The sequence below is a fragment of the Eschrichtius robustus genome, unplaced genomic scaffold (assembly GCF_028021215.1).
Source record: "Eschrichtius robustus isolate mEscRob2 unplaced genomic scaffold, mEscRob2.pri scaffold_564, whole genome shotgun sequence".
Taxonomy (NCBI): domain Eukaryota; kingdom Metazoa; phylum Chordata; class Mammalia; order Artiodactyla; family Eschrichtiidae; genus Eschrichtius; species Eschrichtius robustus.
Genome location: NW_027175444.1, coordinates 1 through 18,135, shown reverse-complemented (window position 1 = coordinate 18,135; position 18,135 = coordinate 1). Strand labels below are relative to the sequence as shown.

The 18,135-nt window shown below is 43.8% G+C and overlaps 2 protein-coding genes across 2 annotated transcripts; both read right to left on the bottom strand.

Annotated features, from left to right (window-relative positions):
- Positions 1 to 12,002: 12,002 nt before the first annotated feature.
- LOC137757969 (protein SET-like) lies at positions 12,003 to 12,831 on the bottom strand. Its single transcript, XM_068534397.1, has one exon. It carries the CDS (start codon positions 12,829 to 12,831, stop codon positions 12,010 to 12,012), a length of 822 nt encoding a protein of 273 aa, XP_068390498.1. The 3' UTR covers positions 12,003 to 12,009.
- Positions 12,832 to 15,042: 2,211 nt separating this feature from the next.
- Positions 15,043 to 18,035, bottom strand: LOC137757970 (protein Shroom2-like; the record flags this gene model as incomplete). Its single annotated transcript, XM_068534398.1, has 2 exons — positions 15,043 to 17,862; positions 17,932 to 18,035. Coding segments are annotated over 2 exons (371 nt in total), but the record flags the coding sequence as incomplete, so codon positions are not given.
- Positions 18,036 to 18,135: the final 100 nt, after the last annotated feature.

Genomic DNA, 18,135 nt, shown 5'->3' with positions numbered 1-18,135 from the left:
TGATTAATTTGTACCAGCAGCCTGTCAAAATAACAACTGAACAGCAGCATTCAATTTCAGACCAAACAGCTTGAAATTAGTTTTGCTATTTACTGTGCTTATGCTGCCCTCCGATGGAGAAATAGAAGAATGCTTATGACTGTAGAGCAATTTATAAAATCCAGGTGTGTTCTTCACATGTTGATAAAGATACTATATAACTTTATTAAAAATTAATACATGTGCAATATAAAAAACTTAAAGTACCCAGAAAACTACAAAGAAAGAAGAAAATCACCCATAATCTCACTTTATTATTAGCTCAGGATTCTGAGTTCCTGGGCAGGGGAGATAAAAAAGACCAGGGTGTACTAGTTCTTTCAGTATAAAGTCAACTTTTCTGCCATTGGAGTGCTAACCTAGAATTTTTTTTTTAAAATACATTTATGTATTTATTTGTTTATTTACGTGGCTGTGTTGGGTCTTCGTTGCTACGCGTGGGCTTTCTCTAGTTGCGGCGAGCGGGTGGGGGGGCTACTCTTCATCGCCGTGCGTGGGCTTCTCATTGCGGTGGCTCCTCTTGTTGCGGAGCACGGGCTGTAGGCGCACGGGCTTCAGTAGTTGTGGCTCTCGGGCTCAGTAGTTGTGGCGCTTGGGCTCAGTAGTTGTGGCTCGTGGGCTCTAGATCGCAGGCTCAGTAGTTGTGGCGCACGGGCTTAGTTGCTCTGTGGCATGTGGGATCTTCCTGGACCAGGGCTCAAACCCGTGTCCCCTGCATTGGCAGGCGGATTCTTAACTACTGTGCCACGAGGGAAGTCCCTAGAATTTGGTTTTGATACTCGATTTTTGCTTTGTTTACCTATCTTCAAGCCTCTACTTTTACAAATACCTAGTAATTTGACCCTTGTTCAGAGACTGCTTCAAGTTCATTTTCTCTTTCTTTTTCTTTCTTTCCTTTCTTTCGTTCTGTCTTTCTTTCTTTCTTTCTTTCTTTCTTTCTTTCTTTCATACTTTTATTAAAAAAGGTTGCAATGAACACCATATATATAATCTCGGTGACATTATAAATATTTCTACAATATAAATTCCAAACAGGGTCTTGCTCAGTGGCTCCATGCATTTATAAATTTACTAGATATTGTCAAATTGTCCTTCAGAAAGTTGCATCACTTTATGCTTTCACAACAATGCATGAGCACTCATTTTCCGATCGCCCATCCTCAAACTGGAGGCTATCCAACTTTTTCATTGACCTTTCGGCAGTTTGCAAGGTAAGAAATTATATTCCATTACTGTTTGGGCTTTCATTTCTTTTATTACCAGTGAGGTCCAACAGTTCTTCCCCCTGTTTTTTGGTAATTGGTGTTTCTTTGTACCCTTTGCTTACTTCATCTTTGTCTTCTATTGGGTTTTTCATCTTCTTTTTTTAACTTTTGATTTTGAGCTCTGCATAAATTAGGTAAATCAGCCCTTTGTCCTGTATCTTCCAAATATGTCTCAGTTGTCATTTTATAATTCCTTGTTTGTTTAGTATTTATTTTTGCCATGCAGGGAGTTTACATCATTACATAGAAAATTTTGTAAAGTTTCCCTTTTTAGCTTCTGGACAAAGATCACTTAAAATAAGAAATTCAAATAACCGACAAAACTCTAGGAAGCTAGAGGGTGTGGTTGGAGGAAGTTGGGAGGGGGTTAGCGCCCGTGATGGGCAAAGATGAAGACAGGGTGGGTGGGGCTGCACCTGGGAACCAAAGCAGAGAAGTCAGCCGTAGGCTTGGTCATCCCTGTGAAGCCAACGAGGACACATCTCTACAGCTGTGATTAGAGCGCTCCGGGGGCCCTATCAGGTGCTCAAAGCCACGGTCACAAGAGGGGAGCACAAGGGGCGAGGTGTTGCTGCCCAGTGGGCCTTTCTCCCTTGGGCAAGAGGGCAGGTGATACTGCTTTTATTATGGAAAACATAGTATGTGGATATTGGAAAAAGAGAACTTGGTTAGTTAGTGCATGGAATATGAAAAAGTGAAGAAAAACCATGTTTAATTCCACCCCAGTTAATATTTTAGCCCATTTCCTCCCCATCTTTTTTCAGCTCATTTTGTTTTAACATCTTTATTGGAGTATAATTGCTTTACAGTGGTGTGTTACTTTCTGCTTTATAACAAAGTGAATCAGCTATACATATACATATATCCCCATATCCCCATATCCCCTCCCTCTAGCGTCTCCCTCCAGAGCACCCTCCCTATCCCACCCCTCTAGGTGGTCACAAAGCGCCGAGCTGACGTCCCTGTGCTATGCGGCTGCTTCCCACTAGCTATCTATTTGACATTGGGTAGTGTATATATGTCAATGCCACTCTCTCATTTCGTCCCAGCTTACCCTTCCCCCTCCCCGTGTCCTCAAGTCCATTCTCCACGTCTGCGTCTTTATTACTGTCCTGCTCCCAGGTTCATGAGAACCGTTTTGTTTTGTTTTTTAGATTCCATATATATGTGTTAGCATATGGTATTTGTTTTTCTCTTTCTGACTTACTTCACTCTGTATGACAGTCTCTAGGTCCATCCACCTCACGACAAATAACTGAATTTCGTTTCTTTTCATGGCTGAGTAATATCCCATTGTATATATGTGCCACATCTTCTTTATCCATTCATCTGTCGATGGACACTTAGGTTGCTTCAATGTCCTGGCTATTGTAAATACTTCAGCTCATATTTTTAAAGTTGGAATTATACTTCATCTGCATTTTGGTTTTCCTTATTCTTTTTTTAAAATTTATTTATTTTATTTTATTTATTTTTGGCTGTGTTGGGCCTTTGTTGCTGCGCGCGGGCTTTCTCTAGTTGCGGTGAGCGGGGGCTACTCTTCGCTGTGGTGTGTGGGCTTCTTATTGCAGTGGCTTCTCTTGTTACGGAGCACGGGCTCTAGGCACGCGGGCTTCAGTAGCTGTGGTGCGCTGGCTCAGTAGTTGTGCTGCACGGGCTTTGTTGCTCCGCGGCATGTGGGATCTTCCCGGACCGGGGCTCGCACCCGTGTCCCCCGCATTGCCAGGCGGATTCTTAACCGCTGCACCACCAGGGAAGCCCAAGCTCTCCTTAAATTACCCGGTTTGTGCATGCCACGTGCTTCCTCTAGACACCCGGTCTGAATCAGACAGAGATACACAATGTCTACAAATCGATAAGAAAAAGGTAAAGAACCCAAGCAGGTAATAAACAAAGGCAGTGGACTCACAAAAGACAAAAACCTTGTTGCCAGTGACCATGAAGAGTTGCTTAACCTCCAAGATGCTTGAAACCATGCCTCCTACCACAAAGAGGAAGTGAGGAAATGGGACTAATTCACGACCCGCTGAATTGAAAATTGGTAATTCAGGAGTGTGATTCAGCAGTAGCCAGTAGAGCTGAAGGGGATGACCCTTTCGAATCCGCCATTCCTCTTCTGGAATCCCAAACTTAATTCTTCTCTAGGTATAACAGCTAGAGAAGCTATGCGCACCTGCCCCATCCAAAGAGCAGTGATACTCGATGACCAGAAACCACCTAAATGCTTATCAATAGGGAATGTGTTACTAAATTCTATTGATAAATTATAATACCTTAAAGCAGTTCAAATTAACTAGGTCTAAGTCAACAGGGGGTCAATCATAATGTTAAGCAAATATAGGACATGCCATGGTGATTACATTTATGTGTAGAATTTAAAAGCTCAGGACAATACTATATTGTTTACAGAACATACTTTTGTAATTAAAGCCTGAGATCAAGGATAGGGAAAATAAGCACCAGCTTCAGATCAGAGGTGACTTTGGGGATGGAAGGAGAGGAGTTAATTGGACATCGGGACCTCCAACCCTACCTGTATGTAAACTTTCCTTTCTTCAAAATATCTGAAGTAAAAATGGCAACAGTTAACATCTATCAAATTGGAGTAGTGATTAATTGGGTGGTATAGTTTTCTATGTATATTTTCTACATGGGAAATCTTTCGTACTTGAAAGACAGTTAAAACACCTAAATGACCCATTTAAATCAGGGAGGCAAGGTACAACGAGTCCACAGGCTGGAACACCAGGCGGCCTTTAAAAACCACCATGTCAGAGAACGTAGGGAAGCAGGGAGATGCTCAAGAGACATTTGATGTGAAACGTAGATTAGAAAATAATTGTGTGGGGGACTTTTTGTCAGCAGACTTTTAAAAAGAAATGTACCTTCCTCTGTTCATCACACCTAGAAATGTGAAGATAAATGCCAGATGGTCCCTGATTACAGGTGACTTGTCTTTTCTCCTATATATCAGTTTTGACAATGAATATATAGTCATTTATCAGAAAAATAAACAATCTAATGATTAATTTGTACCAGCAGCCTGTCAAAATAACAACTGAACAGCAGCATTCAATTTCAGACCAAACAGCTTGAAATTAGTTTTGCTATTTACTGTGCTTATGCTGCCCTCCGATGGAGAAATAGAAGAATGCTTATGACTGTAGAGCAATTTATAAAATCCAGGTGTGTTCTTCACATGTTGATAAAGATACTATATAACTTTATTAAAAATTAATACATGTGCAATATAAAAAACTTAAAGTACCCAGAAAACTACAAAGAAAGAAGAAAATCACCCATAATCTCACTTTATTATTAGCTCAGGATTCTGAGTTCCTGGGCAGGGGAGATAAAAAAGACCAGGGTGTACTAGTTCTTTCAGTATAAAGTCAACTTTTCTGCCATTGGAGTGCTAACCTAGAATTTTTTTTTTTAAATACATTTATGTATTTATTTGTTTATTTACGTGGCTGTGTTGGGTCTTCGTTGCTACGCGTGGGCTTTCTCTAGTTGCGGCGAGCGGGTGGGGGGGCTACTCTTCATCGCCGTGCGTGGGCTTCTCATTGCGGTGGCTCCTCTTGTTGCGGAGCACGGGCTGTAGGCGCACGGGCTTCAGTAGTTGTGGCTCTCGGGCTCAGTAGTTGTGGCGCTTGGGCTCAGTAGTTGTGGCTCGTGGGCTCTAGATCGCAGGCTCAGTAGTTGTGGCGCACGGGCTTAGTTGCTCTGTGGCATGTGGGATCTTCCTGGACCAGGGCTCAAACCCGTGTCCCCTGCATTGGCAGGCGGATTCTTAACTACTGTGCCACGAGGGAAGTCCCTAGAATTTGGTTTTGATACTCGATTTTTGCTTTGTTTACCTATCTTCAAGCCTCTACTTTTACAAATACCTAGTAATTTGACCCTTGTTCAGAGACTGCTTCAAGTTCATTTTCTCTTTCTTTTTCTTTCTTTCCTTTCTTTCGTTCTGTCTTTCTTTCTTTCTTTCTTTCTTTCTTTCTTTCTTTCTTTCATACTTTTATTAAAAAAGGTTGCAATGAACACCATATATATAATCTCGGTGACATTATAAATATTTCTACAATATAAATTCCAAACAGGGTCTTGCTCAGTGGCTCCATGCATTTATAAATTTACTAGATATTGTGAAATTGTCCTTCAGAAAGTTGCATCACTTTATGCTTTCACAACAATGCATGAGCACTCATTTTCCGATCGCCCATCCTCAAACTGGAGGCTATCCAACTTTTTCATTGACCTTTCGGCAGTTTGCAAGGTAAGAAACTATATTCCATTACTGTTTGGGCTTTCATTTCTTTTATTACCAGTGAGGTCCAACACTTCCCCCTGTTTTTTGGTAATTGGTGTTTCTTTGTACCCTTTGCTTACTTCATCTTTGTCTTCTATTGGGTTTTTCATCTTCTTTTTTTAACTTTTGATTTTGAGCTCTGCATAAATTAGGTAAATCAGCCCTTTGTCCTGTATCTTCCAAATATGTCTCAGTTGTCATTTTATAATTCCCTGTTTGTTTAGTATTTATTTTTGCCATGCAGGGATTTTACATCATTACATAGAAAATTTTGTAAGGTTTCCCTTTGTAGCTTCTGGACAAAGATCACTTAAAATAAGAAATTCAAATAACCGACAAAACTCTAGGAAGCTAGAGGGTGTGGTTGGAAGAAGTTGGGAGGGGGTTAGCGCCCCTGATGGGCAAAGATGTAGACAGGGTGGGTGGGGCTGCACCTGGGAACCAAAGCAGAGAAGTCAGCCGTAGGCTTGGTCATCCCTGTGAAGCCAACGAGGACACATCTCTACAGCTGTGATTAGAGCGCTCCGGGGGCCCTATCAGGTGCTCAAAGCCACGGTCACAAGAGGGGAGCACAAGTGGCGAGGTGTTGCTGCCCAGTGGGCCTTTCTCCCTTGGGCAAGAGGGCAGGTGATACTGCTTTTATTATGGCAAACATAGTATGTGGATACTGGAGAAAGAGAACTTGGTGAGTTAGTGCATGGAATATGAAAAAGTGAAGAAAAACCATGTTTAATTCCACCCCAGTTAATATTTTAGCCCATTTCCTCCCCATGTTCTTTCAGCTCATTTTGTTTTAACATCTTTATTGGAGTACAATTGCTTTACAGTGGTGTGTTACTCTCTGCTTTATAACAAAGTGAATCAGCTATACACATACATATATCCCCATATCCCCATATCCCGTCCCTCTTGCGTCTCCCTCCCACCCTCCCTATCCCACCCCTCTAGGTGGTCACAAAGCACCGAGCTGACCTCCCTGTGCTATGCGGCTGCTTCCCACTAGCTATCTATTTGACATTGGGTAGTGTATATATGTCAATGCCACTCTCTCATTTCGTCCCAGCTTACCCTTCCCCCTCCCCGTGCCCTCAAGTCCATTCTCTACGTCTGTGTTTTTATTCCTGTCCTGCTCCCAGGTTCATGAGAACCGTTTTTTTTTTTTTCTTTTAGATTCCATATATATGTGTTAGCATACGGTATTTGTTTTTCTCTTTCTGACTTACTTCACTCTGTATGACAGTCTCTAGGTCCATCCACCTCACTACAAATAACTCAATTTCGTTTCCTTTTATGGCTGAGTAATGTTCCATTGTATACATGTGCCACATCTTCTTTATCCGTTCATCTGTCGATGGCCACTTAGGTTGCTTCAATGTCCTGGCTATTGTAAATACTTCAGCTCATATTTTTAAAGTTGGAATTATATACTTCATATGCATTTTGGTTTTCATTATTCTTTTTTTAAAATTTATTTATTTTATTTTATTTATTTTTGGCTGTGTTGGGCCTTTGTTGCTGAGCGCGGGCTTTCTTTATTGCGGTGAGCGGGGCCTACTCTTTGCTGTGGTGTGTGGGCTTCTTATTGAAGTGGCTTCTCTTGTTACAGAGCACGGGCTCTAGGCACGCGGGCTTCAGTAGTTGTGGTGCGCTGGCTCAGTAGTTGTGCTGCACGGGCTTTGTTGCTCCGCGGCATGTGGGATCTTCCCGGACCAGGGCTCGAACCCGTGTCCTCTGCGTTGGCAGGCGGATTCTTAACCACTGTGCCACCAGGAAAGCCCCAATCCATCTTATTCCTTGATGCATTTTCTGGTAAATTGCAGACATCAGTGCATGTCTCCTTAAGTATTTCAGCAAGCATGGCATTAACTAGTGAGCCGTATTTGTTTACAGTGCTTTTCTTTGTATGTAAACTTTACACAGAGTAAAATACAGCAATATTTTTTTTTCTCTCGGTAATTTCATTTTTTTTTATTGAAGTATAGTTGATTTACAATGTGTTAATTTCTGCTGTACAGCAAAGTGATTCAGTGATACATATATATACATTCTTTTTTTATGTTCTTTTCCGTTATGGTTTATCATAGGATACTGGATATAGTTCCCTGTGCTATACAGTAGGGCCTTGTTTATCCATTCCATGTTTAATAGTTTACATCTGTTAACCGCAACCTCCCATTCCATCCCTCCCCCAACCTTCTCCCCCTTGGCCACCACAAGTCTGTTGTCTATGTCCATGAGTCTGTTTCTGTTTCATAGGTATGTTCATTTGTGTCATATTTTAGATTCCACACATAAGTGATATCGTATGGTATTTGTCTTTCTCTTTCTGACTTATTTCACTTAGTATGATAATCTCTAGTTGCATCCATGTTGCTGCAAATGGCATTATTTTGTTCTTTTTTATGGCTGAGTACTAGTCCATTGTATACATGTACCACGTCTTCTTTATCCATTCATCTGTCAGTGGACACTTAGGTTGTTTCCCTGTCTTGGCTATTGTGAATAGTGCTGCTGTGAACATAGGGGTGCATGTATCTCTTTGGATTAGAGTTTTGTCTGGGTATATGCCCAGGAGTGGGATTGCTGGATCATATGGTAATTCAATTGTGAATTTTTTAAGGAACCTCCATACTGTTCTCCAAAGTGGCTGTACCAATTTACATTCCCACCAACCGTGTAAGAGGGTTCCCTTTTCTCCACATCCTCTCCAGCATTTGTTATTTGTAGAGTTTTTCATGATGGCCATTCTGACCAGTGTGAGATGGTACCTTATTGTAGTTTTGATGTTCATTTCTCTAATAATTAGTGATTTTGAGCATCTTTTCATGTGCCTATTAGCTATTTGCATTTCTTCTTTGAAGAAATGTCTTTTTAGATCTTCTGCCCCTGTTTTGATTGGTTCATTTATTTTTTTGTTGTTGAGTTGTGTGAGCTGTTTATATATTTTGGAAATCAAGCCCTTCTCGGTTGCATTGTTTGCAAATATTTTCTCCCGTTTTGTAGGTCGTCTTTTCATTTTATTAATGGTTTCCTTTGCTGCGCAAAAGCTTGTACGTTTGATTAGGTCCCATTTGTTTATTTTTGCTTTTATTCCTATTGCCTTGGGAGACTGACCTAAGAAAACATTGGTACAATTTATGTCAGAGAATGTTTTGCCTGTGTTCTCTTCTAGGATTTTTATGGTGTCATGTCTTACGTTTAAGTCTTGAAGCCATTTTGAGTTTATTTTTGTGTATGGTGAGAGGGTGTGTTTTCAATTCATTGATTTACATGCAGCTGTCCAACTTTCCCAGCACCACTTGCTGAAGAGGCTTTTTCCCTTTGTATATTCTTGCCTTTTTGTCAAAAACTAATTGACTATAGGTGTGTGGGTTAATTTCTGCGCTCTCTGTTCTGTTCCATTGATCCATATGTCTGTTTTTGTGCCAATATCACGCTGTTTTGATTACTATAGCTTTGTAGTATTGTCTTAAGTCTGGGAGAGTTATGCCTGTTGCTTTGTTCTGTTTCTTCAGGATTGCTTTGGCCATTCTGGGTGTTTTATGGTTCCATATAAATTTTAGGATTATTTGTTCTAGTTCTGTGAAAAATGTCATGGGTCATTTGATAGGGATTGCATTAAATCTGTAGATTGCTTTGGGTAGTGTAGTCATTTTAACAATGCCGCAGACCGGCTGCAGAAAGCTAGAAGTTCCTGGCGGTGAGGGGTAAGGAACTGAAAAGCACCAGTATGGGGTCAGAAGGGCCAAGACAACTGATGGTTGCAAGGCAAGTTTATTCAAAGAGCATGAATGTATATATAGGTTTAGTACGGAACGAATATTAGACAATAAATCAGTAAACCTTGTATTTCCACATAATTCTGTCGCCACTATCTATGCGCCGCTATCTATGCGTCAGCATGCCTTATGGGCCATTCTTTGGAGATACAGACTTCCTCCTCAGGGCAGCACGTCCTTCTTCTGGGGAACAACCAGGGGCTCTTAGATCCAGAGCAGGCACCTGGAACGAAACTGGCCGCAAGCCATTTTCCTTTTTTACGCTCAATACCGCAGCGTCAGGAGTGCATACCAAGAAAGAGACAAGCAGTTCTCCGGAAAGCAGAAAGCTGAATAAGCTTACAGCTTGGGGGCCACCACATAACAATATAAATTCTTCCAATCCAAAAGCATGGGCTATCTTTCCATTTCTTTGAATCATCTTCAGTTTCCTTTAACGTTGTATAGCTCTCAGCATACAAGTCTTGCACCTCCTTGGTCGGATTTATTCCTAAGTATTTTATTTTTGGAGGTGCATTTTGTTTTCAATATTTCTTTATTTGGCTGCGCCGGGTCTTGGCTGCCACGTGCGGGATCTTCATTGCTGCGTGCAGGATCTTTAGTTGCAGCATGCGGGATCATTAGTTGCGGCATGCGGGATCTTTAGTTGCGGCATTCGCACCCTTCCTTGTGGCATGTGAGACCTAGTTCCCTGACCAGGGATGGAACCCGGGCCCCCTGCATTGGGATTGTGGAGTCTTAGCCACTGGACCACCAGGGAAGTCCTGAGGGTGTGATTTTGGAAGGTATTGTCTTTTTTACATTCCCTTTCTGATATTTCATTGTTGGTGTAAAGAAATGCAACCGATTTCTGTATGTTAATCTTGTATCCTGCTACGTTTCTGAATTCACTGATCAGTTCTCGTAGTTTTTGTGTGGAGTCTTTAGGGTTTTCTACATATAGAGTCATGTCATCTGCATATAATGACGATATTATCTCTTCCAATTTGGATACCTTTTATTTCTTTTTCTTGTCTGATTGCTGTGGCTAGGACTTCCAATACTATGTTGAATAGAAGAGGTGGAAGTGGGTATCCTTGTCTTATTCCAGAGCTTAGCGGGAGGGCTTTCAACTTTTCACCATTGAGTATTATATTGGCTCTGGGTTTGTCATAAATAGCTTTTATTATGTTGAGATGTATTCCCTCTATACCCACTTTGGTAAGAGTGTTTATCATGAATGGATGTTGAATTTTGTCAAGTGTTTTTTCTGCATCTATTGAGATGATCAAGTGGTTTTTGACTTTTGTTTATGTGGTGTATCACATTGATTGATTTGCATATGTTGAACCATCCTTATGAACCTGGGATGAATCCCACTTGGTTGTGGGGTATGATCTTTTTTATGTGTTGTTGGATCCAGTTTGCTATATTTGGTTGAGAATTTTTGCATCTTTATTCATCAGAGATATTGGCCTGTAATTTTCTTTTTTGGTGGTCTCTTTGTCTGGTTTTGGTATCAGGGTGATGGTGGCTTCATAGAATGTCTTTGGGAGTGTTCCCTTCTCTTCAGTTTTTTGGAAGAGTTTGAGAAGGATCAGTATAAGTTCTTCTTTGTATGTTTGGTAGAATTTGCCTATGAAGCCATCTGGTCCTGGACTTTTGTTTGTGGGGGAGTTTTTTTTAAAATAAATTTATTTATTTTATTTAATTTATTTTTGGCTGCACCGGGTCTTTGTTTTTTTTTGTGTGTGTGTGTACACATTTAGTTTTATTGTAACAAAGCAACTTGTACACTTTTAACGTTTAAAACTGAGCATCATCTTTCCTTTCCAGTGAAACAGAAAGAAAAATATAACACTAAACAGGAACAAAATTACAATAGAGAATGTCCATTGCAAATAAGATCCTACAGGTTCTGCTGATTCTCCCATCGAGTGGCAGGGCTCAAGTCATCATTAGGAGAGAATTTTATTTTAAAAGTGTCATCTTAAACTGCAAGGATGTCCGTTAAACATCCCAATTAAACATGCCAGAGGAGAAGCCATGTTGTCAAAATGCCCCCTTAACCCACCCAAACATCTCAAACCCACCCTTTGCTGACCTTCTATAACCCCATTTTTTTTAGTTTTTTTTCCCTTTTTTTAAACAAGAGAAAGTAGACAGATAGATGTTGGTAAATGCTAACTGTCCATATTCACATAGAGACACAGTGTAATCTCTGAGCCCAATATACAGAGAAAGGAGGAAAACAGCTAGAATTCTATGCACTACTACACAGGGGCCTAGCACCCTCCAGCTTCCAGCAGAGCTAAGGAGCAGAAGGTTTTTCTTTTTTCCCACAGAGCATGGTGGTGTTGATTCCGTAAAGTTTTTGTTGAGACAGGAAGGGATAAAAATGAATCTGGAACACAAAGGGGTAGAGATTCCTTTCCCACTGAATTCTGCTCAAGGTATTTCCCCCCAAAATAAGTTGTGAGCCATGGTATAAAGGAGAAAAGAGACCTCAAACACAGGGCAACTGAGCACAAGAGGAGAAGGAGAAAAAAAAAAAAGACTGCAACTTGCTCCCAGGGACTGGAGAAAATTAAAAAAGGAAGGTTGGAATCCATCAGTGTTCCGTTAGTCATCTTCTCCTTCATCTTCCTTCATCCTTATCCCCTTCTTCATCAATATCTTCCAGTCCTTCTTCCTCTTCATCATCATCATCATCTTCTTCTCCTTCCCCTTCCTCATCATCCATGTCCGGAACCAAGTGGTACTGTAATGGATTTGGCCAAATACCATCTTTGATGACCTCTCCTAACTCATCTGCACCTGCATCAGAATGATCAGTAAACCAGGTGAAGAAGCTTTCTGGCTCCTCATGCTGTCTCTTCCTGCTGGCTTTATTCTGCGTTTGACTTGCACGTTTTGTCAGATCCTTTCCGGATTTCCATTTGATTTCAGTGGACTTTGAAGATGGATCACCACTCTCATTCAGATGAAATTCTTTGGAGAGAACTTTATTTTCTAGGTAAGGGTTTTCGTCAAAATAAAAATCTATTCTGTAACCTGATTTACTATCTTCAAATTCTGTCACGTCGACTCTTGTCAAATAATGCAGCACCTCTTCATCCTCCTCCCCAAGCAGTGCAGACACTTGTGGATGGTGAACAAATGTCGTTACCCCAAAATTTGGGATTTTGGCCATCAATTCCGACCTCTTCTGAAAAAATGGTTGGCGGAGTTTGTTATATTTCTGTTCTACTTTCAAAATCTCCTCACTGGCTTGTTCGTTAAGTCTGTCTATTTCATTTTGTACTTCATCAACATGTTCAACTGCTTCTTGCTGTTCTTCTTCTTCCTTCGGCAAGTTCGGAGAAGCAGACGTTTCCTCTGGCCTGGAGGCAGGAGTCCGTCTCGGTTTCTTTGGTTTCTTTGCTTGGGGTGGAAGTGAAAACTGGTGTTTGGGGGCCATGCTGGGAGAAAAGCCAAGAATCCACCCAAGGGAAGAAGCTCGTACTGGGAGCTCTGAGAACTCTGCACTGGGCCTTTGTTGCTGTGCACGGTCTTTCTGTAGTTGTGGTGAGCAGGGGCTACTCTTCATTGCGGAGCTCGGGTTCTAGACACACAGGCTTCAGTAGTTGTGGCACATGGGCTCAGTAGTTGTGGCTCTTGGGCTCTGGAGCGCAGGCTCAGTAGTTGTGGCACACGGTCTTAGTTGCTCCGCAGCATGTGGGATCTTCCCGGATCAGGGATGGAACCCATGCCCCCTGCATTGGCAGGTGGATCCTTAACCACTGCACCACCAGGGAAGCCCTGTGGGAGAGTTTTTAAACTACAGATTGTAGTTCATCTCTAGTGATTGGTCTGTTCAAATTATCTGTTTCTTTTGGATTCAGTTTTGGTGGGCTGTATGTTTCTAGAAAGTTGTCCATTTCTTCTAGGGTGTCGAATTTATTGGCATATAATTGTTCATAGTATTCCCATAGTATTCCCTTATGGTTTTTGTATTTGTACGGTGTCTTCTACTGTCTACAGAACAAAGTTCAAACTAGTTGTGTTGGGCTTCCCTAGTGGCACAGTTGTTAAGAATCCACCTACCAATGCAGGGGACACCGGTTCGAGCCCTGGTCCGGGAAGATCCCACATGCCGCGGAGCAACTAAGCCCGTGTGCCACAATACTGAGCCTGCGCTCTAGAGTCTGCGAGCCACGACTACTGATGCCCGCGCACCTAGAGCCCATGCTCCGCAACAAGAGAAGCCACCGCAATGAGAAGCCTGCGCACCACAATGAAGAGTAGCCTCCGCTCGCCAGAACTAGAGAAAGCCTGTGCGCAGCAACGAAGATCCAACACAGCCAAAAATAAATAAATAATTAAAAAAAAAAAAAAGAATCCAACTGCCAAAGCAGGTGACACGGGTTCAAGCCCTGGTCTGGGAAGATCCCACATGCTGCAGAGCAACTAAGCCCATGCACCACAACTACTGAGCCTGTGCTCTAGAGCCCATGTGCCACAAGTACTGAAACCCACATGCCTAGAGCCCGCAACAAGAGAAGCCACTGCAATGAGAAGCCCGCCCAGTGCAACCAAGAGTAGCCCCCACTCGCTGCAACTAGAGAAAGCCCGTGCGGAGCAACGAAGACCCAACGCAGCCAAAAATAAATAAATTTGTTTAAAAAAAAAAAAAAAAAAGGATCCCTCCCTCTCAATTGGTTAATCTTCCGGTCCCACCAACCTGCTGCACAACAGAAACGTTTCTAATCCGCCAATCAGGAGCAACTACCGTGTGCTGGGTGGTTCCGACAGATGTGTTTGGATGCAGGGAAGGCATTTCCTCCAGATCCAGAATACAGTGATGGCAGCAGAAGTGTGGACGCTTCCATTGGCACCTCTCTGACCCAGGCACGGGTTCTGAGCACAGTAACACATCAGTTCAATTGCTCTCACGACAGCTCTTCTCCAACTACAAAGGAGCAAGCTGAGGCTGGAGAGGCTGGCACTTGCTCACAGCCATACGCCTGAAGTGACAGAGCTGGCTTTGCTCCAGGAACTTGGCTTCGGGTTCTGGACGATTTAGTGCTATTCTGTATCGGACCCTGGTGTGGGAGGTGTGGTCCATCAGTGGCCCCAATTCCTCACACCTCCCTGTAGCCACACTCTGCCACGTGACTTACGGTTCCTTCCACTAACAGGGTAGAGCACATGCCACACCCTCTGACTGTGGGTTTGGCTGTGGGACTTGCAGTGGAAGGTTAGCAGCTGCGCCCTGACCAGAGACAGGGAAAGCACGGCTGGGGCTGGGCTTGTCCTCTTACGCATCTGCCACTGACCTGCCCAGGCCAAACTCCTGGTCCCGGGAGGAAGATGACTGACAGGCACGTGGAGCAGAGCCTGATCTACAAACTCATGAGCTAACGGAATACGTCTCACTGGACCCTGCTGAGATTTTATAGTGGCTGTTATGCAGCATTGCTGTGGCAGGTGCTGACTTATACGGCCTGTGTCTGTGATATTTTCCTGACTGCAAGTTGATTGGCCTTTACTAGACTGGCAGAAATAGTCACATACATACATACATAGAATTAATCCCACAATTTATCAATGGTTGAAGAATCTGATATATGGTAAGGCTATTCCAATTCTTAAAAAAAAAACAAAAGATGTAAATCAAAGACATGCTCGGTTCACTGAAAGACACCATTTATTTTGTGAATGTCAAGCAGAATGATCTGTTGAGACATAAGTGAAAGTATTGAGCGTGAAATCTGTACGCATTTTCCAGAGTGGACTGCAGGAGAGAAGCCACAGGCAACGCCCCTGACTGAAATGTCGCTATACAGAGCATTCCACAGCTGAGTTATGACCGAGGGTGAGCTATCAGCCACCACCGAAGAATGCCAAGCGCAAAACATTAGCACCGGATTGGTTTTATATGCAATAACATAACTATATACAAAGTTATGTACATTGACTTACTGCAATCTTTGGGTCCCCACTAACCAGACATTTAAGAGGCAAACGGGAATGTTGTGATTCTATGTGCTTCGTTAAAAGGACAGTAGAGCACTATATATTGCTATGTAGAAGAGAAAGTTCTCAAAAGACACCAAAAAGCTGGATACAGACACAAATTCTATTTTCACATTTTACAGACATATCATCAAAATGATCACAATACTGTATTTGAAGGGAAAGAATCACAGGTAAAAGCTTTGTGAAAATTAAGAACACACTGAAATCACCGTGTTTGTCTCCCCGAGGGAGGAAGCAGGGGCGGCGGGCGGGGGGTGGTCCATGGACAGCCAGCTGTACCTTTCCTGACGTGATCCGTTTTCACAGCAAGTGACCCACACCACGTGGCAAGGACACTTCGTTGGCAGAAGAGGGAGTTTTCAAGTCAGGAATAGCTTAATTGAGTAAGAGTAAAAACCGTTGAAAAGGCATTTCTCCTTTGGCGTGGGTGGGCTGCCAAAGGAGTGTTTATTGCCAGCATCACTGACGCCTGCCAGGTCGGCGCCCTCTACGGGTGCGCGGAGATCACTGCAGCAGCCCGGGAGTCCAGTCTCCCCTCTGGCTGGCGGAGCGTGGACCAGTTAGCGTCCTTTAAGACATTTGTGTGCGTCTGTGTTTGTTTGGTAAGGCGGCGGCCACTGCTGACAAAGGGACATCTCCCTGCCCCCACCCCCCCACCCCCGCTGGAAAACTTCTTCTATAGCAGTAAGAGGAAATGAGGAGTAAAATGATCTCACAGATCAAACCAAAGTCCGCATACCACCTCAACGTGAAGTTATCCTAGGGCTTCTCCCGCCATTAACCACACATTTCATCAGATGAGCATTGTGACGAAACACACCACTCCACAGTGATCAGATTAAAAATAAGTATGTGAGAACCATGCCATTGGTGGCTGAACATCGACTCATGTGCTTACTTGCCATGCATATATCCTCTTCGGTGAAGTGTCTATTTATTTAAGACTTTTGCCCCCGTTTTAATTGGACTGTTTGTTTTCTTACTGTTAAGTTTGAGAGTTTTTATACATTCTGGATACAAATGGTTTGTCACATAGATGATTTGCAAGTATTTTCTCCTAGCCTGTGATCTGTCCACTGGAAAATGACAGCTTGACAGTGTTTTCTTTAGTGAATAGACTCTTTACAATCTCACAATTTCAACCAATAAAAAAGGGTACAGGAGCTGTATACTCTGTGGCAGAAAAAGATCGGGTCTAGGAGTTCTGTGGTCCACCGGGACCTCTGAGAAACCAGAGCAACGGTTCTTAAACGGCATGTGGCCCTTACGGCATGGTAACGAATTGAGAGAGGCAAAAAGAGAGAAGTTGCCAATTATAATTAAGGATCATACACACGCAAAATAAATGTTCTGGGGAAAAAGTAAGTTAAGAAATATCTCATCAGCCTTAAGAAAAAAACGCCTAGCAAGCACGTTACTACTGGACACGGTTTTAGCCAAGTAATTTCTCTTTGCAGGAAAATATCATTTGAACCGTGATGTCAGCCGAGAAGTCCTAAAACCATCTGTCCGCTCTGTGTATGTTTTAAAGTGCGAACGCTATTTAAGTGGCAATTTCAGAATGAGTGAACCCAACATGTAAGCTCTTCTTTTCACAGTTGGTTTTTAACCACGTGGAAAACCATTCACCTTTGTAGAGTGTTATTAAAGTATCATCATCATGACTTTTGCTGGGTTGGAGATCATCCTTATATGACACACACGATGAATGCTCCACACTTTTGGACCAACAGGGGAAGCCAGCAGCCGCCACCTCCAGTGACCCACCGGAGAGGTCGTGCGCCAGGCTTTGCCCGACACGCGCGCTCATTCCCTCCTGAGCGGAGGAAGGGGTGCAGCGTGGGAAGACGGAAGGGCAGACCCGAGCCGGCAAGGACCACGTGCACGCCCCTTGGGACCAGAGCCCAGTCTGTACTCGGGAACTCACCGTTCACCGGAACCGGGCGCCATGTGGGGTTGCTTCCAGGCAAGGGCTGACGGGGAGCCACTCTGCTCAGCATTCAAGAGGGAAACTAAGACATTAAATAAGTCATCCCAAACGCACCCACGGAGATTATTGCTTTTCTAACGGCCATTCAGTTCTGGGAGGGATTCTCTCTCCAGGACGTAAATACAGGCTGGGGTTTTCATTTGCCTCCTCGGGACCGGAGCTGAAGGGCCGGCTGCTGTCCCCCGCCAGGGAGGCGTCGGGGGGGCACGCCCCTCACTTGCCTCTCTCGGGCGGAAGGCTGTCCAGCAAGCACTTGAGCTGCTCCTCGCCCAGGTGGATCTTGTCCTCCAGCTCGCGCTGCTCGATGATGAGGGCTGACTTCATCCTCACGAAGTGCGCATAGTCTGCCAGGCTGTCCCGGCTGAGGTAGCTGGCCAGGATGTCGGACACGATGCCCTCCCGGCGGTCCAGGTTCTCCTTCAACTCCTTGGCGTCCTCGTGCTGCTGGATCAGGACCCGCTGCTTCTCGAGCAGGGATTGCTGGAGAGACAGAGAGACACGAGCCTGCTGGGGACCAGGCTATGGGGGGTGGGGGGTGGGGTGTCCGGCCGACGCCTCCAGAACGCCCGGCAGCTCCGGGGGCTGGTCCAGTGGAGACCCTGACGCCACCTGAGTTAGGGACCCGAGATCTGGAGGGACCCGCACAGAAGCACCTGGGGCGTGGGCAGGAGGCACCTCGCAGAGCGGAGGCCCCAGCGCCTGCTCCCCCGTTAGCGCTCCTGGGCCGCTGCCACCTCCGCTTCCTCCTGTCAC